At 44.6% G+C, this 24934-nt stretch overlaps 1 protein-coding gene across 1 annotated transcript in view; it reads right to left on the bottom strand.

Moving 5' to 3' along the window:
- Positions 1-24934, bottom strand: part of LOC124622794 (myogenesis-regulating glycosidase-like) — a 118428-nt gene that overhangs the window by 44113 nt on the left and 49381 nt on the right. Inside the window, exons 3-4 of the mRNA XM_047148586.1 lie at positions 20639-21621; positions 3330-3761 (exon numbers count right to left, since the gene is read on the bottom strand). Coding sequence (XP_047004542.1) covers positions 3330-3761; positions 20639-21621 — 1415 coding nt within the window. The remainder of the gene's footprint in view (positions 1-3329; positions 3762-20638; positions 21622-24934) is intronic.

The raw sequence follows: 24934 nt of genomic DNA, 5'->3' as shown, positions 1-24934 counted from the left end.
GGAATCGGTTCGTCAGTATTTGATATGGTTTACGAAATATATCCAGCGGTAACGTTAGGTGACTCACCCTGTATATATATAAGAGCATATGGCGTGCCAGCAGAATCCTCTCGTTATTGCAAGTGAGACTGAGTATCGTATTTGAGTGTCAATTTTGGCTCTAATTCAGTCAGGTGTACTACAACGATGGTGCGCACAATAGAGTGACTATTTCAGCCGTAGCTTCGTTGAAAGTCAACAGCTAACAGGCTGTCTACAGTTGAGCGAAACACAGTGGTAGCACGCACGCAAGATTATGTTCTTCCCTGTATAGTCCCAGCACGGAGTGGTAAAGGGTTGTCGACAGAACCTGACCTCTCACAACTACGAGCATGTTCCGCCAACCCGCAGATCAGCGGCATCGCCCAAAGACCGCGGTGCCACACCAAAGTCGGCGATTCTCGCCGATATCAAAGACATTAGCGATGTCTCGCTGCAAATTGTAACGACGAATGAGAAAGGCTGAAGAAGACACATCCTCTCTCTGCACATAGGCGCCCTCACAAGGAAGCCAATATACGATGGGCGTTTGAAAAGTCCGTCAAAAATGGAAACTACCTACGTGTCTGGGGTAAACCTTTTTTAAAAAAATGGTTCAAATGGCTCTGAGCACTGTGGGACTCAACTGCTGTGGTCATCAGTCCCCTAGAACTTAGAACTACTTAAACCTAACTAACCTAAGGACATCACTGACATCCATGCCCGAGGCAGGATTCGAACCTGCGACCGTAGCAGTCGCACGGTTCCGGACTGCGCGCCTAGAACCGCGAGACCACCGCGGCTGGCAAAAACCTTTTCTAATTTTTCGACACAGTCCCCCTTTAGACTTATACACTTCGCCCAATGCGATCTTTGTAGATCCCTTCCGAATAATAGGAATTGTCCAAGGTTGCAAAATAACTATTAGTTGCTCCAATCACCTCCTCGTTTGAATATAATTTTGTCCTGCCAACCATTTCTTCAAATTGGGGAACAAATAGTAGTCCGAGGGAGCTAAGTCTGGAGAATAGGGGGGATACGAAACGAGTTGGAATCCTGTTTCCATTAATTTTGCGACCACAACTGCTGATGTGTGTGCTCGAGCATTGTCGTGATGGAAAAGGACTTTTTTGCGGTCCAACCGCTGGCGTTTTTCTGGCAGCTCGGATTTCAAAAGGTCCAGTAACGATGAGTTATATGCACCTGTAATAGTTTCACCCTTTTCCAGATAGTCGATGAGGATTATCCCTTTCGAGTCTCATAACATTTCCGGCCGAAGGAATGGTCCTCATCTTCTTTGGTGCAGATTCTCCCTTGGTAACCCGTTGGTCATATTGTTGTTTGGTCTCAGGAGTATAGTAATGGATCCATGTTTCATCCACAGTGACGAAACGACGCTTAAAGTCCTGCGGATTCTTCCTGGACAGCTGCAAACCATCCTTGCAAAACTTCACACGATCCCGTTTTTGGTCAAGCATGAGCAATCGCGGAACCCATCTTGCGGATAGCTTTCTCATGTCCAAATGTTTATGCAAAATATTATGTGCCCGTTCATTCGAGATGCTCACAGCACTATCAAACTCACGCTGTCATCCATCGGCAATCATGGATTTTATCAATGATTTCTGTAGTCGTAACCTCCACAGGTCATGCAGAACGTTCAGCATCACTTGTGCCCATACGGCCGCAGCGAAAATTTTGAGACCACTTATAAACTGTTCTAATCGAAGGTGCAGAGTCTCCGTAATGTTTATCAAGCTTCTCTTTAGTTTCCTGAGGCGTTTTGCCTTTCATAAAGTAATATTTAATTACCACACGAAATTCTGTTTCGTTCATTTTTTGACAATCACTCGACTTCCTTGATTCACACGAATGCCAAAGACAAAGAAATAGACCAATATGGCTGAAACGTGGCAAGCGTTCTTTCCAAAGGTGCTACTAAACTAAACATGACCTCGATAAGCGCAGGTGGTGCCATCTCTCACACTTTGCGCGGACTTTTCAAACGCCCCCCGTAGAGCAGGGTATGGGTGCGCTGCGCCCAGCTGAAGCAGTGAATATCAATGAAAAGGTCCAATGTTACTCACGTTTCAGGTGGAAGTGTATTATTGTAAATGTTGAAAAGAGTACTTCAAGAGCAGTGTTTGCGATTACATGACTCAAGGGCTGCTTTAACAGTCAATTACAGATGCAAATATTCAAGTACTGCTGTGGGAAAGGATTGCATCAAGTTAAGTAAATCTATTAGAGAAGATAAACTTCTTTTCCAAGTTCGCTAATAATAATCTTTCATGACCGGTTCCGGCAATCAATGTTACTAGCTTCATATGTCGACAGGAATGTTTTTGCATATTTCTTTTAAAATAACAGCTAAAACACCCTTTCTCATGAGAGGGTCGCTAAGCATTGACTTCGGAAATGCGTGGATTATTACGTGTTGCTCGACCATTGTATCCTACTCTAACTCCATACGCACAGTCATTGCTCTGGCTGAACTGCTGGAAGCACTCTGGGACGTTAGAGTGATTTCTCCTGTAGATTTAAAGCCAGTTTTACAACTGCCCTCAACAATGTTCGAAGATTTCTGTTCACCAGTACAGGACAATTGCCTGGTCTCAGTTCATCTTTGGTTGTGCCTTCATGTCTCAAGTTCATGGTAATGTTATTAACAGAAAGGAAGGAAGGAAGATTGGGTTTCGTGTCCTGTCGAATTCGAAGTCATCAGAGACGGAGCACACGCTCGGATTGCGTCAAGGATGGGGAAGGAAATCGGCCGTGTCCTTTCAAAGGAGCCATTCCAGCACATTCCAGGAGCGATTTAGGGAAGTCACGGAATACCTGCGTCTGGACGCCGGTTTCAACTGTCGTCCTCCAGAATGCGAGTCCAGTGTGCTAACCAATGCGCCACCTCGCTCGGTAGTTAAATTGCCTTTGGGGGACTTGTTACCCGTATATATCCGATGACTGGCCTGAGGTGTCTCGACTGGCCCATTCTATTGTTACTGCATCTATACTGGCAATACAATACTCCCCGCCTCCTTTTATTCTGGGGTGTCTGCCTCTGGCCAAACATAGTTGTCAATTTCGCATTATGTAATGGTGAACGGATATTTATCATCAGATAGCACACTGTCTCTCTTTTTCTACTTTCTCTGTGCAGAATTTGAACCCACTGTGCGAACATAAAGCACCATTTTCACTAAAATTCACACACTGCAGTTAAATTTCCTGGGAAATAAATCTCCAGCTCTCACAAAGTTTCTTGCGTCATAATGTATGTTGAAGTAATGAGTCCACAGAGAGTTACGTACCTCGCCGTCGAAGTCCCAGGGCACGTAGGAGAACTGAATGGCCGGCATGAAGACGGTGGCCTGCAGCCAGCGTATGAAGAGCTCCTTGGTGGGCGCCTCGCTGCCGTAGCCGTTGCCGCCCACCATGTCTGGCAGGACGAAGGGGTAGCCCACTATGTTCATCTGCAGCAGCGTCGTCACCAACGAAGCCAGGCCGTTGTCGAAGCCCCACCTGCTGTCCTTGTCGATCATGCGGATGTAGATCGGAAACTGCTGACTGTGTTGACCGACGCGAGCCTCTACCATCGGGCCGAACTGGGCGGCGGTCTTCAAGTAGTCCAGTGTGTATTGCACCGGGTTCATCTCCGTTGTCAGCACGGGAGGCTGTGGTAGCCAACTGGTCTCCCCGGCGTCGAATTTGAACGAGTCGATTCCCGTCTCAGTCTTGAGTTTCTGAACAGTTCCAGAACAGAAAAACGTTTAAATATTGTTATGAAACATCATAAACTTACACAAACTGAATATTGTGCATCAAGCTAGTGATACATTTTGTACTGTGAAGATAGGTGTCTAATAGGTGACCACGAATTTCGTCACACGATTGAGGGGAAAAATCAGTCCAATTGCACTGTGGTTAGTCCTAGCCTAGCCAACCTCGCGTTCGTATACAAAGAACGCGTCCTGTGTCTCGGAATTTTCACCAAAACCTTGAGCTGGCAATATATATCATACCTGACGATACTAATCCTGCGTTTTATACCCAACTCCTTGCAAGGCTTTAGAGGGTTCTACAACCCAAAACAAGGACCATACTAGATTTTAGTGGAACTATATTCTACATATAAGTTACCAAGGAGCTACGCCATTCTCTCACCCATAGTGTAGGTGCGTTTAAGACATTATGAATGTAATGCGTTTTATTTCTTTATCATCGCTTTTACAGTAGACGTAAACGAACGTATACTGATAACACAAACGGTTACGTGAGGAGAAAAGGAATAAATACTTTGATAGTAATGGAAGTTTGTGACAGGCTGGCTCTCGAAGCAGTTTCGCTGCTTTTCCTGAGTATTCGCCTTAATCACCGGGCTATCTTAGATTTAAACTTGATGGAGATGAATCGAGCTGATAGGGATAAAGTGAAACTAGTAAAGGTCGTGCGGACTAATGTACTCAGTATCTATTAATGAATTAGGCAAGTTTGAAACCTTTAAGACCCACAGGAAGATTTTTTATGTCTGTCTGTCCTACGATCATTATCCGAACGACAGCCTCAGGGATAAGAAAGGTACATACAGTTGCCAAAGACCAATAGAATATTAGGAACATGGCCAGCAGCGGGAACATTTTTCAACGTTTCCAATAAAAAATTACACTCTTCACAAAAAAAGGTTCGAGAAAAGCAACCTTTTCGAATTACAGAAATATCGAAATAGTGTAATTTACTGCGAGATGACTCATGTGACAATGAAACAGACATACTGGTATTTATCATAGTTCTACCTGAACATTGCTCCTACTTGACGATAACAGATAAATCAACGCATCTACTCCTTTTTTTACTGATAAGCTGCATATATTTTACAACAGAACTAAAATTTTAGTGAAAGAAAGTGCTTGAAGTGCTCCTGGCTTAATTTCATTTGCTGTCTTTATATCGCCCCTGCAGGCAGACACACGAAACATGTTTAAAAATCTGAAAAGATGCTTCCTGAGTACCTCATAATTGTTTATTACACTGTATTATGAATGAACTAATAAACATAATTATCTAAATATGATCGCTGTGGATTTCTCTGTGCATACCAGCAAGACGAATTCGCATCCTGACCAGCAGTCAGTATATTCTTAGAAATTATTAAGTGCTAGTTAATTCAATTTGTCGCCCTGTAGGACACTTCATTTCGAAGGAAGCGGAAGAGCAGTCACTACCTGCACTTCGCTATTTTTTGAATAGATCTTTTTCTACTGTACTGTTATGACGAGCCTTTTTGATGGACGGGCACGATGGTATGTAAATGTAGATATCAGAAGATTGAAGTTGTTTCTATTTAGAAAGTTATAAAGTGAAACGAGGTACTGAGGTTGAAACAGAGCAAGCTAGAATCGTACCAAATGTTCGTATTGCGCCACTACTAATACACTACTGGCCATTAAAATTGCTACACCACGAAGATGACGTGCTGCAGACGCGAAATTTAACCGACAGGAAGAAGATGCTGTGATTTGCAAATGATTAGCTTTTCGCAGCATTCACACAAGGTTGGCGCCGGTGGCGACACCTACAACATGCTGACATGAGGAAAGTTTCCAACCGATTTCTCATACACAAACAGCAGTTAACCGGCGTTTTATGGTGAAACGTTGTTGTGATGCCTCGTGTAAGGAGGAGAAATGCGTACCATCACGTTTCCGATTTTGATAAAGGTTGGATTGTAGCCTGTCACGATTGCGGTTTATCGTATCGTGACACTGCTGCTCGCGTTGGTCGAGATCCAATGACTGTTAGCAGAATATGGAACCGGTGGGTTCAGGAGGGTAATACGGAACGCCGTGCTGGATCCCAACGGCCTCGTATCACTAGCAATCGAGATGACAGGCATCTTATCCACATGGCTGTAATGGATCGTGTATCCACGTCTCGATCCATGAGTCAACAGATAGGGACGTTTGCAAGACAACAACCATCTGCGCGAACAGTTCGACGACGTTTGCAGCACCATGGATTATCAGCTCGGATACCATGGCTGCGGTTACCCTTGATGCTGCAACACAGACAGGAGCGCCTGCGATGGTGTGCTCAACGACGAACCTGGGTGCACGAATGGCAAAACGTCATTATTTTTCGGATGAATCCAGGTTCTGTTTACATCATGATGGTCGCGTCCGTGTTTGGCGACATCACGGTGAACGCACATTGGAAGCGTGTTTTCGTCATCGCCATACTGGCGTATCAGCCGCCGTGATGTTATGCGGTGTCATCGGTTACACGTCTCTGTCACCTCTTGTTCGCATTGACGGCACTGTCAACAGTGGACGTTACATTTCAGATGTGTTACGACTCATGGCTCTACCCTTCTACTCTTCATTCGACCCCTGCGAAACCCTACATTTCAGCAGGATAATGCACGACCGCATGTTGCAGGTCCTGTACGGGTCTTTCTGGATACAGAAAATGTTCGACTGCTCCCCTGGCCAGCACATTCTCCAGATCTCTCACCAACTGAAAACGTCTGGTCAATGGTGGCCGAGCAACTGGCTCGTCACAATACGCCAGTCACTACTCCTGATTAACTGCGGTATCGTGTTGAAGCTGCATGGGCAGCTGTATCTGTACACGCCATCCAAGCTCTGTTTGACTCAATGCCCAGGCTTATCAAGGCCTTTATTACGGCCAGAGGTGGTTCTTCTGGGTACTGATTTCTCAGGATCTATGCACCCAAACTTTGTGAAAATGTAATCACATGTCAGTTCGGGTATAATATATTTGTCCAATGAATACCCTCTTTATCATCTGCATTTCTTCTTAGTGTAGCAATTTTAATGGCCAATAGTGTAGTACGAACAGTTATGGTGGCGTTTCTGCATGGGAAAATTAATAAGGCTACACATCATACATGGCACGGAGGAAGGATGAAGATTTTGCGATACATCTGTCGTAGGGAGGGTGGCATGGTGGACGTATCCAGATATTTTTATTGGGTAATATGTGCTGAATGCAGGTCGCACCACTAACAACATGGAGGGAAGAAAATTCCCACATCTACCCTGATGGAATTAGTTTAATAACCGAACACAGTTTTGAATGCATTTGTACATGTTGTTCTTGGGGAATTAGCGTACGTTTTAGGACTGCTGGTCCTTGCGAAAGCTCGCGGTATACACCACGACTGGAAGGCAGCAAACCTCTGCTCTGCCCATTCCAACTACTGTAGTTAGGGTTTACGCACCCGCCCGGCCCATGCGCGTTCTTTACAGCAGTAGTACAGTGAAGAACTGACAGCTGCCGTGTGACCAACAGACACGTAGCAGAGACCGGAAGGAGAACGTCGTGGCAGGACTGGCATGTGGCGTGAAGTGACATGACGATCTTCAGTGGATCAGGTACCACTGTACAGTGTGGTGTTTGTTTAAATATAGACGTTGCACTCGCACCTATACTGTCCCAGCAGCTGTGGCTCTTGTTTAAACATTTAACTTGGGTATCACTTTTGCTGATAATGTTGTTGGCACAGCAGAGAACATAATTCGTTTGTTTGCTTGTTGTAAATAGAGTGAATACCTTTATCACTGCAGTCCTATCCTAATTGGCGGGAAATTTTGTACATGTTATTTACCGGTGTTTAGATATCCCGCCATTACCGGTTGATTAAAAAGTCAGTATAAATTTGAAAACTGAATAAACCACGGAATAATGTAGATAGAGAGGTACAAATTGACACACATGTTTGGAGTGACATGGGGTTTTATTAGAACCAAAAAAATACAAAAGTTGAAAAAATGTCCGACAGATGGCGCTTCGTCTGATCAGAATAGCATAACAAAGTAAGACAAAGCAAAGATGATGCTCTTTACAGGAAATGCTCAATATGTCCACCATCATTCCTCAACAATAGCTGTGGTCGAGGAATAATGTTGTTAACAGCACTGTAAAGCATGTCCGGATTTATGGTGAGGCATTGGCGTCGGATGTTGTCTTTCAGCATCCCTAGAGATGTCGGTCTATCACGATACACTTGCAACTTCAGGTAACCCCAAAGCCAATAATCGCACGGACTGAGGTCTGGGGACCTGGGAGGCCAAGCATGACGAAAGTGGCGGTTGAGCACACGATCAGTACCAAACGACGTGCGCAAGAGATCTTTTACGCGTTTGTCGGACATTTTGTGATCCTTGTTTTTCTTTTTGGTTCTATTAAAACCCCATGTCATTCCAAGCATGTGTGTCAACTTTTACCTCTCTATCTACATTATTCCGTGGTTTATTAAGTTTTCAAATTTATACTGACTTTTTGATCACCCAGTATTTACAAGTCAACAGTAAAGTTATGGGGCTAGACTGCTTTTAGGTAACCTGACAGTGACGTCATTGTTTTAACGCACTGATAATGCAAGGATGAGTTCTTCACTGCGCAATATAGACTGCGTACGTAGCAAAAACGTGTTAGTTCCATTTTGCTAGTATATAAATTTAATTTTTCCTATGTTCGTTTAAATATTGCTTTGTTCTAACTGATTAACATGAGGTATCTTTGTATTTGTTGAAATATCACGTAGTGCTAATTGTTTAACGTGGGATATTGGTGTATTTCCTAAATTACCGCGCTGTGGAAATCGTTTTACATTGGAAGTCTCGTATTAACGATAGCATCAAATTTCCCCAAAATTGTAAATAGCAAAATACGTTGGGTTACTTGCACGGAAAACTGTTGAGCTGCAGATTGCCGAATCGAAGTTTCACATATTGTCAGAATTTGTTGCTGCTGCTGCAGATGTTGGAACGGTGCAGAATTTCCAGACATGAAAGCCAGAAGTACGCACGAATTTCAGAGGCTAAAGTTTCTACTCTGTTGATGACGTATATGAATGAGTAAACGTGTACAGTTATCGCGTTATTCTTGAGTTGATTCATGTTATATGACGTTACATTGCAAACTCGAGTTTCACTTATGTGTTGCAGACATTTGCTTCTGTTTGGTTTTGCCGACCCTCTGTTTGAAGTGTTAGTCGGGCTACAAGCGGCGTTAGAGAACTGCACGTTAGTGCTGCACAGTTCACCGCAGCAGCAGGAGCGCTAACACTAATTCGTGCAGCATCCTTGCATTGTTGATTGGCTATTTTGGTTGTATACGTAAAGACCACAGCAAACTTTTTACATGAGTCTGAAGGCACAGGTAGTCATTTTGTTAGTATAATGGCCTCAGAGAAGTGCATGGTTTATTATTAAGATTGATAAGGGGGTGGGGCCAAGAGGTGAGTTTGTTCACATAAGGCAAACAACAGCCAATCAACTGATTTACTACTGCTGTTTCAGTTGCAACTCATTTACTGTATCTGGAGTGAAGGAGAAATGTGAAATATACACTCCTGGAAATGGAAAAAAGAACACATTGACACCGGTGTGTCAGACCCACCATACTTGCTCCGGACACTGCGAGAGGGCTGTACAAGCAATGATCACACGCACGGCACAGCGGACACACCAGGAACCGCGGTGTTGGCCGTCGAATGGCGCTAGCTGCGCAGCATTTGTGCACCGCCGCCGTCAGTGTCAGCCAGTTTGCCGTGGCATACGGAGCTCCATCGCAGTCTTTAACACAGCGTGGACGTGAACCGTATGTGCAGTTGACGGACTTTGAGCGAGGGCGTATAGTGGGCATGCGGGAGGCCGGGTGGACGTACCGCCGAATTGCTCAACACGTGGGGCGTGAGGTCTCCACAGTACATCGATGTTGTCGCCAGTGGTCGGCGGAAGGTGCACGTGCCCGTCGACCTGGGACCGGACCGCAGCGACGCACCGTCTCCATGAAGCTGGGCTACGGTCCCGCACACCGTTAGGCCGTCTTCCGCTCACGCCCCAACATCGTGCAGCCCGCCTCCAGTGGTGTCGCGACAGGCGTGAATGGAGGGACGAATGGAGACGTGTCGTCTTCAGCGATGAGAGTCGCTTCTGCCTTGGTGCCAATGATGGTCGTATGCGTGTTTGGCGCCGCGCAGGTGAGCGCCACAATCAGGACTGCATACGACCGAGGCACACAGGGCCAACACCCAGCATCATGGTGTGGGGAGCGATCTCCTACACTGGCCGTACACCACTGGTGATCGTCGAGGGGACACTGAATAGTGCACGGTACATCCAAACCGTCATCGAACCCATCGTTCTACCATTCCTAGACCGGCAAGGGAACTTGCTGTTCCAACAGGACAATGCACGTTCGCATGTATCCCGTGCCACCCAACGTGCTCTAGAAGGTGTAAGTCAACTACCCTGGCCAGCAAGATCTCCGGATCTGTCTCCCATTGAGCATGTTTGGGACTGGATGAAGCGTCGTCTCACGCGGTCTGCACGTCCAGCACGAACGCTGGTCCAACTGAGGCGCCAGGTGGAAATGGCATGGCAAGCCGTTCCACAGGACTACATCCAGCATCTCTACGATCGTCTCCATGGGAGAATAGCAGCCTGCATTGCTGCGAAAGGTGGATATACACTGTACTAGTGCCGACATTGTGCATGCTCTGTTGCCTGTGTCTATATGAATGTGGTTCTGTCAGTGTGATCATGTGATGTATCTGACCCCAGGAATGTGTCAATAAAGTTTCCCCTTCCTGGGACAATGAATTCACGGTGTTCTTATTTCAATTTCCAGGAGTGTAGAATGTCTAAGTGGAATGCCAAGTAGTTTGTTTCGTTTCAGAGATTTATCTGGCGCCTGATTTTTTCCCCACCGATAGGGGCGGATTCTACCAAACGACTGCGATTGCAGACCTCAGAAGTAAGAATTTTGTTACATTTACATTTTGAAACATCCATACATCAAATGGAAATCCGTTAAACTAGCATTATCGGACTTAAAAATCACAACGTCTCAGTACCCCCCATTACCAGGAGCCAAACAGTATGATGCAGCAGCGTAATGCAAGCCCCCTCCTTGCAGGTCATACCACAAATGCTTTGACAAGAGTACGGATCCTTAACTGCCCTACCTGGGCCGCTGATTTTTCAGCCGTACACCACGTGTGGGATGCGACAGGAAGTGTACATTTTCATATCAGCCTCCTGACAGCTATGTTGTTGAAATGATACAGCATGTGTTTCAGGTGTGGTAATAAATTCTTCAAGACGACATTGGGAGGCAGTTTGTTTCCATGCCACAGTAAATACCAGAGTGTACTGGCTACCGTGGTATTACACATAATTTCGATGTTGATTACAGACATAATTTCTGATTCGAACGATTCTTTTATCCTTTTATTCCCCTTATGGGATGAACGTCTCTACATAGCTTGATAAATACCGAACTGGTACTTCATGATTGTACCAGAGTATGGTGTTTAGACAATACGAACTTCAGGTCTCCCGTTTGAACCAACGAACCAATACAAAGTCATCTGGTGGTCCTATATCCTAGTGAATAAGATGATATTGACTTTTATTTTAACCTGTTCTACGTATTTTTACTCCAGTTTGCCTACGCTTCTTTTGTGGTATTCTCTAGAGCTCTGCATTTCGATGAAAACAACCGCTCTAGCATTTCCCATTTCGTGTCGCTGCTCGACGGCTGGGAAAGGCCCACTGTCCGATACGGCTGTGGCCGTCTAATGCAGCATGTGGCCGGTGGTCCCACACCTCTCGGTTATCGGTTGGACTGTCGAGCACTGCCGGGCGCTCGAGCGTACTCACAATCTCGGCCGGTGACAGTTCAACCGCCTCGCGCTCTACAGTGCCGAATCGCATTAGAAACCGTGTGTAAACGCAGTTGACGACCTGGCTTTGAGCAGCGCATACAGCGTTATGGATAAACCAAGTATAGGTCGTACACGTTCCATTCATGAAACGAAAAGAAGTATTATGGAGAGAATTAGAAGCGGCTCATTAGCCCTGAAGAAGAAAGACATGTCGGAAGAGGAGGCGAAAAGTGAAGCTTGGAAATCGTTTGCACTTGTAGTGGATCCTGTCACGCAGGCTTCTGGTGGTTTCGTGCAATGTACCACATGCGATACCATACTTTCGTACCAGTGAAGCACAACAGGTATGATTCGGCACTGCAAAAGTAAATGCGGAACAGAAGTCCACCGGCCACTTGCAGTACCAAGTAGCATAAAGAAAGTTGTTGTTGATAGGTTGGGCGATATGAGTGGAATAGATTTGCTACCGTTAAATAGTTGTAGTAAGATTGGCTTCAAGAATTATTCGCAGGAGCTCATCAATGTTGACGCAACTTACGGCAAAGTCAGTATAGAAGATGTTCTTCCGTACCCTACTACTGTATCGCGGCATATTAAAGAAAAGTCAGACAAAATACGGGTGACAATGGTGCCCAAGCTAATATGTGCTTAAAGAAAAAATGTGCGCTTTAGACGCTGATCTGTGGTCTGATAACTACAAGAAGAGAAATTTTTTGACTGTGACGTCGCATTATGTGAATGATGAGTGGCAGGTAGAAACGCTTATTTTGATAACAACTGAGTTTCCGGACGTACCTAAGACAGGAGAGAACATACGGCACGAAATCGAAGAGCGTATGCTTGAGATAGGATGCTTGAGTTAGTAATTAACAAGAATGATCTTACGAAATGTTACTTTGTCACCGACCAAGGAGCTAATATGAAGAAAGCACTTGAATCTTACGACCGGTTGCATTGCTTTGATCACTGCTTGATGACTGCGCTTCGTCACACACTTCAAGAGACGTTTTTAGAAGACGAAGCCCCTGAAATCCTGTCGTGTCTACTATCAGCAAGAGCTATAGTAGGCTATTTGAAGAGATCGGGTCACTCGGGGCGTCTGCGGCACTCTGTGAAGCAAGAAGCTGTAACTCGATGGAACAGTATACTGTTAATGCTCAATTCCGTCGTAAGTCAAATGGACGATATTCGAAATCTACTAGAATGAAGGGGGCAATCGACACTCTTAGAAACCTTCCAAGAAGGGTGCGTACGAGACGTTGTCGCTTTTCTAACCCCCTTTAAAGAAGCGAGTTTGGATTTGGAAACTGCCAAGATAACAACGCTGGAACGTGTGCTGCCGTGGTACAAGAGTCTGTTACATCATTGTGAACCAATAGACAGTGACAACGAGGTAAAAACAATTTCTATAGGTTATGATCATTTATACAACTGTTGAATTATCAGAGTGCAGTTAGGTATATTGGGTTTCATTTTCAGCTCATGGCGAAAATAAAAAGGAGAGCAGCATACTTCATCACAGAGAAGTGCAAAATTGAGGCTATCCATTACGTTGGCACTATTCTTTGTCCATCACGGCGTCATTTGAAGAAACTCATAGCAGACGAAAAGCAAGCCGCGTATGCTGAAGTTCGACGATTGTACTCTGAACTGCCCGTAAATGGTAAGGTTCATTCAATGAAACCAATTAGTAAACGAATGTTTGTTTGTCTAACCTGCCATCTTTCGTTAGATCAACATTTATTACGTCTACAAAGTGATATTTGGGAAAGGTTTCTCAGCTTAAACATTCCACAATGCGTTTTGATGTAATTTGTGCGATATACAGGGTGAGTCACCTAACATTATCGCTGTATATATTTCATAAACCACATCAAGTACTGACGAATCGATTCCACAGACCGAACGTGAGGAGAGGGACTAGTGTAATTGGTTAATACAAACCATAAAAAATGCACGGAAGTATGTTTTTTAACACAAACCTACGTTTTTTTAAATGGAACCCCGTTAGTTTTGTTAGCACATCTGAACATGTAAACAAATACGTAATCAGTGCTGTTTGTTGCATTGTAAAATGTTAATTACATCCGGAGATATTGTAACCTAAAGTTGACGCTTGAGTACCACTCCTCCGCTGTTCGATCGTGTGTATCGGAGAGCACCGAATTACGTAGGGATCGAAAGGGAACGGTGATGGACCTTAGGTACAGAAGAGACTGGAACAGCACATTACGTCCACATGCTAACACCTTTTTATTGGTCTTTCTCACTGACGCACATGTACATTACCATGAGGGTCGAGGTACACGTACATACGTTGTTTCCGTTTTCAATTACGGAGTGGAATAGAGTGTTTCCCGACATGTCAGGCCAATAGATGTTCAATGTGGTGGCCATCATTTGCTGCACACAATTGCAATCTCTGGCGTAATGAATGTCGTACACACCGCAGTACATCTGGCGTAATGACGCCGCTGGCTGCCACAATACGTTGTTTCACATCCTCTGGGTTGTAGGCACACCACGGTACACATTCTCCTTTAACGTACCCCACAGAAAGAAGTCCAGAGGTGTAAGATCAGGAGAACGGGCTGGCCAATTTATGCGTCCTCCACGTCCTATGAAACGCCCGTCGAACATCCTGTCAAGGGTCAGCCTACTGTTAATTGCGGAATGTGCAGATGCACCATCATGCTGATACCACATACGTCGACGCGTTTCCAGTGGGACGTTTTCGAGTAACGTTGGCAGATCATTCTGTAGAAACGCGATGTATGTTGCAGCTGTTTGGACCCCTGCAATGAAGTGAGGACCAATGAGGTGGTCGCCAATGATTCCGCACCATACATTTACAGCCCACGGTCGCTGTCGCTCTACCTGTCTGAGCCAGCGAGGATTATCCACGGACCACTAAGGCATGTTCCGTAGATTCACTGCCCCGTGGTTTGTGAAACCCGCTTCATCGGTGAACAGGTAGAACTGCAACGCATTCTCTGTTAATGCCCATTGACAGAATTGCACTAGATGATTAAAGTCATCACCACGTAATTGCTGATGTAGCGACACATGAAACGGGTGGAAGTTGTGACGATGCAGTATGCGCATGACACTACTTTGACTCAGTCCACCGGCTCTCGCAATGTCCCGTGTACTCATGTGTGGGTTCATGGCAACAGCAGCTAACACACCAACTGCACCCGCTTCTCCTGTGACGGGCCTGTTACGGACCCGTTTGCGTGCTACGACCATACCTGTTGCATACAGTTGGCGGTAGATGTTTTGCAATGTGCAGCACGTTGGGTGCTCTCTGTACGGGTACCGTTCTGCACACACCCTGCAGGCTTCAGCTGCATTTCGTCGACACTCGCCATAGATGAGTATCATCTACGCCTTTTCATAGTTCGAATACACCATGGTCACAGTTCCTACAACACTACACTATCACAGACATCTGGTAACACGGTGTACTACAGTTGGTCTGCGTGCGGAGACGAATGCAGAATAACAATAGCAGCAAGCGCTACATGCGGACACTGCGACAGCTAGACCAAACCACAACGGTGCACTACAGCCACACTCGTAAACACGGTCGCCATCGTAAACATGTCCCTGCAGATGCTGCTCGCCGACCGTGGCCCGTGTTTGTTACAACACGCAACTGAACGTCGGAGGTTTCAAGCGTCAACTTTAGGTTACAATATCTCCGGAAGTAGTTAATATTTTACAATGCAACAAACGGCACTGATTACGTATTTGTTTATATGTTCAGATGTGCTAAAAAAAACTAACGGGGTTCCATTTAAAGAAACGTAGGTTTGTGTTAAAGAACATACTTCCGTGCAAATTTGTATGGTTTGTATTAAACAATTACACTAGCCCCTCTCCTCACGGTCTGTGGAATCGGTTCGTCAGTATTTGATGTGGTTTACGAAATATATCCAGCGGTAATGTTAGGTCACTCACCCTGTATATAAAATTTCACCGTAAATATAGTCGTTTAGTAACCAGTAATTCTAACTACGGTGTATACATATTTGAAGGTGACAGGAATATCTTACGGATGTTTTCATTCATGTTTAGAGTCCATTCAAGCAAACAGTGACCAAGTTCTTCCCATGAAAAAGTCCAGGATGGACTGGAGTTCAGATGATGACGACGAAGATGGACACACGGATACTACCAATGAACTAGACAGGTACCTTTCTCTCTCCGAATCCGACTGTAGCTGTGCCGAAGGACAAATTTTGCAGTGGTGGAAAACGCACGCGGGGTTATTTCCAAGGCTGTCGGTAGTAGCCGGAAGAGTTCTCTGTATTCCTGTCACTAGTGCTTCCAGCGAGAGAAATTTTAGCCAGGCCGGTCACCTGCTGTCCTGCAAAAGATCGTGCCTGGTATCAGACGAGGTGGATGACCTCTTATTGATCCATCACAATTACGTAAGTATTCACAACAACCACGTAATCACAAGGAAGGAAACATTCCTCAAACTCTATAAATGTATGATTCCACTTTCATTGACTTCACAGGAAGAAGTTCAAACCGCCAGCTGTAGTAATAGCTCCAGGAACACAAATGACGCATGTGTATCAGGGAGCACCAATGACGAAAAATGAATTGTATAGTCATGATTCACTTGTAACGTTATTTACAGGTCACAATTTGTTCAGAAATTAACGTTTGTGCAACAAAATTTCTTGAGTATTACTTTTAACTCCGTCATTCGTTCCCGGTCCTGCATTCAATATTAGTACAACGTATACGTGGCCGAGTTTGGAGATAGGCTACACATAGTCCATGATTAGACGACTGTGTTGTCTACTGAACGGAACAAAATACTAAATACAGACATTACAGTTTTTAACGTTACAATTACTGGAATACATGATAACCTCAAAGGCGAAACTCCAGTAGTCTGCAACATATTAACAAACATCAAATGTAACATATACAAGTGTATTATTTAAGTCATAGAACTGGTAGTACACAACGAAAGACATCTGTAAAAGAAATAAGTGCTTAATGTGAAGTGGTGGCCTCTGATCTCAAGGAGTGTTACGAAGCGCCCCTCGCTGGCACTGCGTCCACCGGTTACTGGCGACCGGCCGAGCGTTTGGCGCACTCCGCCGAGCGCTGGCGATCGGCTGCCCACAGCCGGCGGAAGAGGACGCTCGGCCGCATACTCCCGAGAGCCACAGGAGCGAGCGGGACTCGCCGGTAAAAATCGGAGATAATGCAGACTTCTAGTATTCACTCAGTATCATTTATGGAAAGTGAAAAAAGTTTCATCCTTCTCTGCACGCAGTCGTCAGTTTCCACTCGTTGATATGAGTGGTATTCCCATTGAATCACTACGCATATACAGCAGTTTCTCAGTTCACAAAAACCAATAGGTTTTTTAATTATCTTGAGTACTGCTCGAGCGTTTGGGATCTCTATCAGGTCGGATTGAGGGAGGACATAGAAGCAATTCAGAGGCGGGCTGCTGGATTTGTTACTGGTAGGTTTGATCATCACGCGAGTGTTACGGAAATGCTTCAGGATCTCGGGTGGGATTCTCTGGAGGAAAGGAGGCGTTCTTTTCGTGAATCGCTACTGAGGAAATTTAGAGAACCAGCACTTGAGGCTGACTGCAGAACAATTTTACTGCCGCCAACTTATATTTCGCGGAAAGACCACAAAGGTAAAATAAGAGAGATTAGGGCTCGTACAGAGGCATATAGGCAGTCATTTTTCACTCGTTCTGTTTGGGAGTGGAACAGGGAGAGAAGATGCTAATTGTGGTACGAGGTACCCTCCGCTACGCACCGTATGGTGGATTGCGGAGTATTTATGTAGATGTAGATGTAGACTTACATTTTCCCTTTTCAATTGGATCGGTTTCAACAAACGTGGCAGCGAACTATTTTCCATACAGGGTGTTACAAAAAGGTACGGCCAAACTTTCAGGAAACATTCCTCACACACAAAGAAAGAAAATATGTTATGTGGACATCTGTCCGGAAACGTTTACTTTCCATGTTAGAGCTCATTTTATTACATCTCTTCAAATCACATTAATCATGGAATGGAAACACACAGCAACAGAACGTACCAGCGTGACTTCAAACACTTTGTTACAGGAAATGTTCAAAATGTCCTCCGTTAGCGAGGATACATGCATCCACCCTCCGTCGCATGGAATCCCTGATGTGCTGATGCAGCCCTGGAGAATGGCGTATTGTATCACAGCCGTCCACAATACGAGCACGAAGAGTCTCTACATTTGGTACCGGGGTTGCGTAGACAAGAGATTTCAAATATCCCCATAAATGAAAGTCAAGAGGGTTGAGGTCAGGAGAGCGTGGAGGCCATGGAATTGGTCCGCCTCTACCAATCCATCCGTCACCGAATCTGTTGTTGAGAAGCGTACGAACACTTCGACTGAAATGTGCAGGAGCTCCATCGTGCATGAACCACATGTCGTGTCGTACTTGTAAAGGCACATGTTCTAGCAGCACAGGTAGAGTATCCCGTATGGAATCATGATAACGTGCTCCATTGAGCGTAGGTGGAAGAACATGGGGCCCAATCAAGACATCCCCAACGATGCCTGCCCAAACGTTCACAGAAAATCAGTGTTGATGACGTGATTGCACAATTGCGTGCGGAGTCTCGTCAGCCCACATATGTTGATTGTGAAAATTTACAATTTGATCACGCTGGAATGAAGCCTCACCCGTAAAGAGAACATTTGCACTGAAATGAGGATTGACACATTGTTGGATGAACCATTCGCAGAAGTGTACCCGTGGAGGCCAATCAGCTGCTGATAGTGCCTGCACACGCTGTACATGGTACGGAAACAACTGGTTCTCCCGTAGCACTCTCCATACAGTACGTGGTCAACGTTACCTTGTACAGCAGCAACTTCTCTGACGCTGACATTAGGGTTATCGCCAACTGCACGAAGAATTGCCTCGTCCATTGCAGGTGGCCTCGTCGTTCTAGGTCTTCCCCAGTCACGAGTCTTAGGCTGGAATGTTCCGTGCTCCCTAAGACGCCGATCAATTGCTTCGAACGTCTTCCTGTCGGGACACCTTCGTTCTGGAAATCTGTCTCGATACAAACGTACCGCGCCACGGCTATTGCCCCTTGCTAAACCATACATCAAATGGGCATCTGCGAACTCCGCATTTGTAAACATTCCACTGACTGCAAAACCACGTTCGTGATGAACACTAACCTGTTGATGCTGCGTACTGATGTGCTTGATGCTAGTACTGTAGAGCAATGAGTCGCGTGGTCAATACAAGCACCGAAGTCAACATTACCTTCCTTCAATTGGGCCAACTGGCGGTGAATCGAGGAAGTACAGTACATACTGACGAAACTAAAATGAGCTCTAACATGGAAATTAAGCGTTGCCGTACACATGTCCACATCACATCTTTTCTTTATTTGTGTGTGAGGAATGTTTCCTGAAAGTTTGGCCGTACCTTTTTGTAACACCCTGTATACAGTGAACTAGATTTCCCTTTTTGGTATCCCTGTGGCAACAGATAGTTCACATAGTTCTCTTATCGATGTAATAACCACTTGTAGCATTTTCTCATGTACTCCACCCGGATCATTCTGAAGGAACTTAATGAAAATTTTTGTGCCAGAGATCCACGCCATACCTACCTTAAATGAAGTGGATATTACATAAATCTTCATCAAATTTGAATCAGCATCTGCACACCCAGCAAACCACCGTATGGTGCCTGGTGGAGGGGACTGTTTACCACTGCTACACATTTCCTTTCCTGTTCCACCCCCTGCACTGGCCCTAATTTCTCTTATCTATGTGATTCTCACGCAAATGTACGTTAGTGGCAGCAGAATCGTTCCGCAGGCAGATTCAAATTCTGGTTCTCCAGATGGTCTCAGTAGTCATCTTGCTTGTCGTTAGAGCCTATCGGTAACAAATCTGGGGGCCGGCCTCCAAATTGATTCGATATCTTCCATCCGACCTGCCACTGATTACAAACACTCGAGTGATACTCAACTTCCTAAAATTCTCCCTACAAGCTGAAGTCAACTACGCTACTAAAGTCTCTACATGTTCATTCCGTTTCATAGCGCTTTGTAGTGATACGCCTAGATATGTAGTCGACGTGACTGTGTCAAGCAGCACGGTACTAATGCTGCATTCGAACATTACAGGTTTGTTTTCCCTACCGATCCGCATTAACTTAAACTTTTATACATTTAGAGCTGCCACTCATAGAATTAACTAAAAATTTGGCCCAAGTCATCTTTTATCTTCCTACAGTCACTCAACTTCGACACCTTTCCGTACACCACAGCATCACCAGCCAACTGCCTCCGATTGCTGCTCACCCTGTCTATCCGGCAGATCATTTACGTACACAGAAGATAACAGCGGTCCTATAACTCTTCCCTGGGGCGCTCCTGATGGTGCCCATGTCTCTGACGAACACTCGCCGTCGGGTACAACGTACTATGTTCTGCAACTTAACAAGTCTGCGAGCTACTACTATACCTGAGAACTTCTTCCGTTAGCTCGTACCATCGTTAACAGTTTATTCTTGGGCAATGTTCAAAATTATTTTCAGAATTCTAGGAATAAGGAATCAACCATTTGCCTTTCATCCATGGTTCGCAGCATACAATGAGAGAGAATTATCTCAGGCAAGAGTGATGTTCTCTGAACTGTGCTGATTCATGATATCCGAACTGAGAATAGCCCGTAGCGTCAGATTTACAGTCGGACACTGCGGCAGATAAAATACTGTATAACATGCATGGCGCAAAAAAAAGAAGTTTCATTGCCATACACACCACCTTTATGACAGACTGAAAGCATTTCACCGACCTCTGGAAAAGGTAAGACAGTAAGCCAGTAGCGCATAGAAACTAAAAGCTCGTATCGGCGCTACTTACCCACAGCTGACTCGACCACTCGCCTGCAGTCGTAGGGTTGGTGAAATCGATGATGCCGCCTCGGCCGTTCCACCAGCTGGTGATGGTGCTGCCCTCGGTGTTGGTGACGAACCAGCCCCTCTTCAGCGCCCTCGAGTAATACGGTTCACAGTCAGAGTTGATGAACGGGTGCACCCACAGCGTCACACGGAACCCCATCGAGTGCAGGTCTTCTACGAGCGGTCTGACATCAGGGAACTTGTTGGAGTCGAACGTGAGGCTGCCGTAACAAGTCTCCCACTTGTCGTCTATCTCAATCTGGCTGTTGCTGAAGCCGTGTTCCACTATCTCGCTGGCGAACTGCCTCACTTTTGCGTCGTTGATATCTTTCTTGTAACGCGCCCACGTAGACCATATGGGATGCGTGGTCATGCGCTCGTCTGGAATGTCTAAGGGTTTGTCGAAGTATTCTTTAATGGCATTCTCGTGTGCTTCTCTCGCATTATCAAAGTGGCAGAGAGTGTACTTCAGAAGAACTTCTCTCCGATTGACCGGGTAAGGTTGCTTGTTATCCGCAGTGAAACATATTTGATCCTTTGATTTATTTGTGTTTTGTTCTATAAAAAGCGTCACATGAGGAGGAACATAAAAGTAACGGCCATCGGAGAACAGCCAGTAACGCTCGGCCACGCCCATATTGTCTTGCTGTTTGCTGACGTACGAGTAATTGCTGTACACGTTGTGCTCCGTGAACCAGCTCTGGTTGTATTGCTCGGGTCCTCCATAGATATGACTCCTCGAATGGTTGACACAAACGTGCATTCCAACACCCTCAGATGTCATTTCTACTTTGGGGCAAAACGATGCTCCACGTGGGCGACGGTGAGTGATTTTTGGCTCAAATAATGAGGGGCCATCTGCGATAAACACAGAGTCAGAGCGCAGTTTGGGAGAGCCCGTAGCGTTTCCAAGTGTAACGTAGCCAACTTCAACATTCTGGTCATCTGAAACATTAAGGCAGATACAGACTCAGAATTTATTGCATTCAGTCACTCGACAATTGGGTGTTAAATTTGCAAGTTTCAATATTCATTTTTACTATTTTACAGTTCTTACATGTGGGTATAATAGTCATTGGAGAGTTACTGCAAAGATACGAAATTGTTGTTGTTGTTGTGGTTCAGTCCTGAGACTGGTTTGATGCAGCTCTCCATGCTACTCTATCCTGTGCAAGCTTCTTCATCTCCCAGTACCTACAGCAGCCTACGTCCTTCTGAATGTGCTTAGTGTATTCATCTCTTGGTCTCCCTCTACGATTTTTACCCTCCACGCTGCTCTCCAGTACTAAATTGGTGATCCCTTGATGCCTCCGAACATGTCCTACCAACCGATCCCTTCTTCTAGTCAAGTTGTGCCACAAGCTCCTCTTCTCCCCAATTCTATTCAATACCTCCTCATTAGTTATGTGATCTACCCATCTAATCTTCAGCATTCTTCTGTAGCACCACATTTCGAAAGCTTCTATTCTCTTCTTGTCTAAACTATTTATCGTCCATGTTTCAGTTCCACACATGGCTACACTCCATACAAATACTTTCAGAAACGACTTCCTGACACTTAAATCAATACTCAATGTTAACAAATTTCTCTTCTTCAGAAACGCTTTCCTTGCCATTGTCAGTCTACATTTTATATCCTCTCTACTTCGACCATCATCAGTTATTTTGCTCCCCAAATAGCAAAACTCCTTTACTACTTTTAGTGTCTCATTTCCTAATCTAATTCCCTCAGCATCACCCGACTTAATTCGATTACATTCCATTATCCTCGGTTGGCTTTTGTTGATGTTCATCTTATACCCTCCTTTCAAGACACTGTCTATTCCGTTCAGCTGCTCTTCCAGGTCCTTTGCTGTCTCTGACAGAATTACAATGTCATCGGCGAACCTCAAAGTTTTCATTTCTTCTCCATGGATTTTAATACCTACTCCGAACTTTTCTTTTGTTTCCTTTACTGCTTGCTCAATATCCAGATTAAATAGCATCGGGGAGAGGCTACAACCCTGTCTCACTCCCTTCCCAACCACTGATTCCCTTTCATGTCCCTCGACTCTTATACCTGTCATCTGGTTTCTGTACAAATTGTAAATAGCCTTTCGCTCCCTGTATTTTACCCCTGCCACCTTCAGAATTTGAAAGAGAGTACTCCAGTCAACATTGTCATAAGCTTTCTCTAAGTCTACAAATGCTAGAAACATAGGTTTGCCTTTCCTTAATCTTTTTTCTAAAATAAGTCGTAGGGTCAGTATTGCCTCACGTGTTCCAACATTTCTACGGAATCCAAATTGATCTTTTCCCCGAGGTCGGCTTCTACCTGTTTTTCCATTCATCTGTAAATAATTCGCGTTGGTATTTTGCAGCTGTGACTTATTAAACGAAATTACGAACGCTATAGTTATCTTTGAGCTCATCCTATGGGATACCCTGGAAGTCAGTTTTCGATTTTCGGGAGTGCGGGCCATCGACATCGCTGCCCGCTCATATTGTATGCTTGGAGCTTGCGTTTGTGTAGATACCTGTCTTGCGGTTCCTTGCGTTGAGGAAGGAGGAGTTTCTGGTGTCAATTGCTGCTGATCACTCAGTTCGCATAGGATGACATGGTCGCATGTAGCTGGGTTGTGTGTTAGCAACGCACTCTTCCACAACGATAACTCTCACAAGTGCTTTTTGAGGCCGCTGTTTTCTACGCCTGGTACAAAATCTGCTTGCTATCACTCAATGCAAATAGTAGTACAGGCAGCTTAGTTACCCTCTCCATTAATGAATCTTTGTAAATGTTTCACAAATTACATTCGACCATACTTTAGTGAATTTTCTTACACTACGGTTACATGTTTACCACATATTCTTTGGACACGAGTAATGTCTACACCGTTGTGGCTTTCCCACTTTTGAGATCAGTCAGACGAATTTAGAACTATTCTCCTCACCATACATTTTGTTGTTTAAGTGTACTTGCTCAATTTCTATTTTACTATTGTCGTGTGGTAATCTGATTCAACACCTGTTGCTTAGCTCTCACTCTGACTTTCTAATGGCAGTTGATATCAGCAACAGTTTTAACCATTCGAAAAGAATACTTCGTATTTCTCTGGATGTTTCCAAGAAATAAGGTGTGTTCTGGAGCTGACGCTGTCCGCAGGAACGTTATGATTTTCCACAAATATATGCTTATTCGTATTTTGTTTATCATTACCACAAATAGGGAATACATTTTCATGGCAAAGAAAATGGCTATAAGCCACTTCGCTTAAACGCTGCGTGAGATACTAGATACGATTTCTCATGTTTATTGCATTTCAGTTTCCAAAGCCTATTATAAACCTTTGTGATCATAAAGCTTACGTGACTTCATTTTTGCGATTAAATAGTGTTGCTAAATGTAATTCATTGGCAAAAACTTGATATATAAGAGTGCACAATTTTTTAAATCAGGGCATTTGAGGATATACTTTCATATGTAATCCGAACTCAAAACCTGACAGTAGCCTCACACACTGAAGATCGAATCTAATTTATGAGCAGTAGGAATGCACTTAGTGATGAAGATGAATGAGATAATTTTACAGTGGGTTCAAAATGTTTGAAATGGCTCTGAGCACTATGGAACTTAACATCTATGGTCATCAGTCCACTAGAACTTAGAACTACTTAAACCTAACTAACCTAAGGACATCACACACATTCATGCCCGAGGCAGGATTCGAACCCGCAACCGTAGCGGTCACGCGGTTCTAGACTGAAGCGCCGAGAACCGCACGGCCATACCGGCCGGCTTTTAAAGTAGGAAAATATAAACAAAATAATGGTATGTGCTAACTTTTAATTACACCAATCCGTTGCAGTTTCCTGAACGCGACATTTAGAAAGAGATAATTACTAGATAGCCGTTTATGTAAGGATAAAATGTAATATATTCAACAAACAAGTTTCCAAATATACATATGAAATGGATAATCTTTTCAATTAGTTTTCCATACCTACCAGGCACAGTAGAACACTGTAAATAGGATTCCTGAAATGTGTCGTGGCAACGGTGTGTGGTTAGTAGTAATGTGTAGTAAGCATCGTCAGCTGCAGAGGACCTGGGCTGTAGAAAGAATGGAGCAGCAGAGCTAGTTATACCGTAACCACTATATAAAATTATTTTATAGAAGCAGTGATAGTGCTTAAGATTCATAAATAGAACTGAGAAGTTTTCAATTACTTTTAAGATATAATAATTATCATCTCCATGACCCCTCTACATTAGAGACAA

This window comes from Schistocerca americana, chromosome 7 (genome assembly GCF_021461395.2).
Source record: "Schistocerca americana isolate TAMUIC-IGC-003095 chromosome 7, iqSchAmer2.1, whole genome shotgun sequence".
NCBI lineage: Eukaryota > Metazoa > Arthropoda > Insecta > Orthoptera > Acrididae > Schistocerca > Schistocerca americana.
The sequence above is the reverse complement of the archived record's forward strand: the minus strand, read 5'-3'. Positions and strand labels throughout refer to the sequence as shown.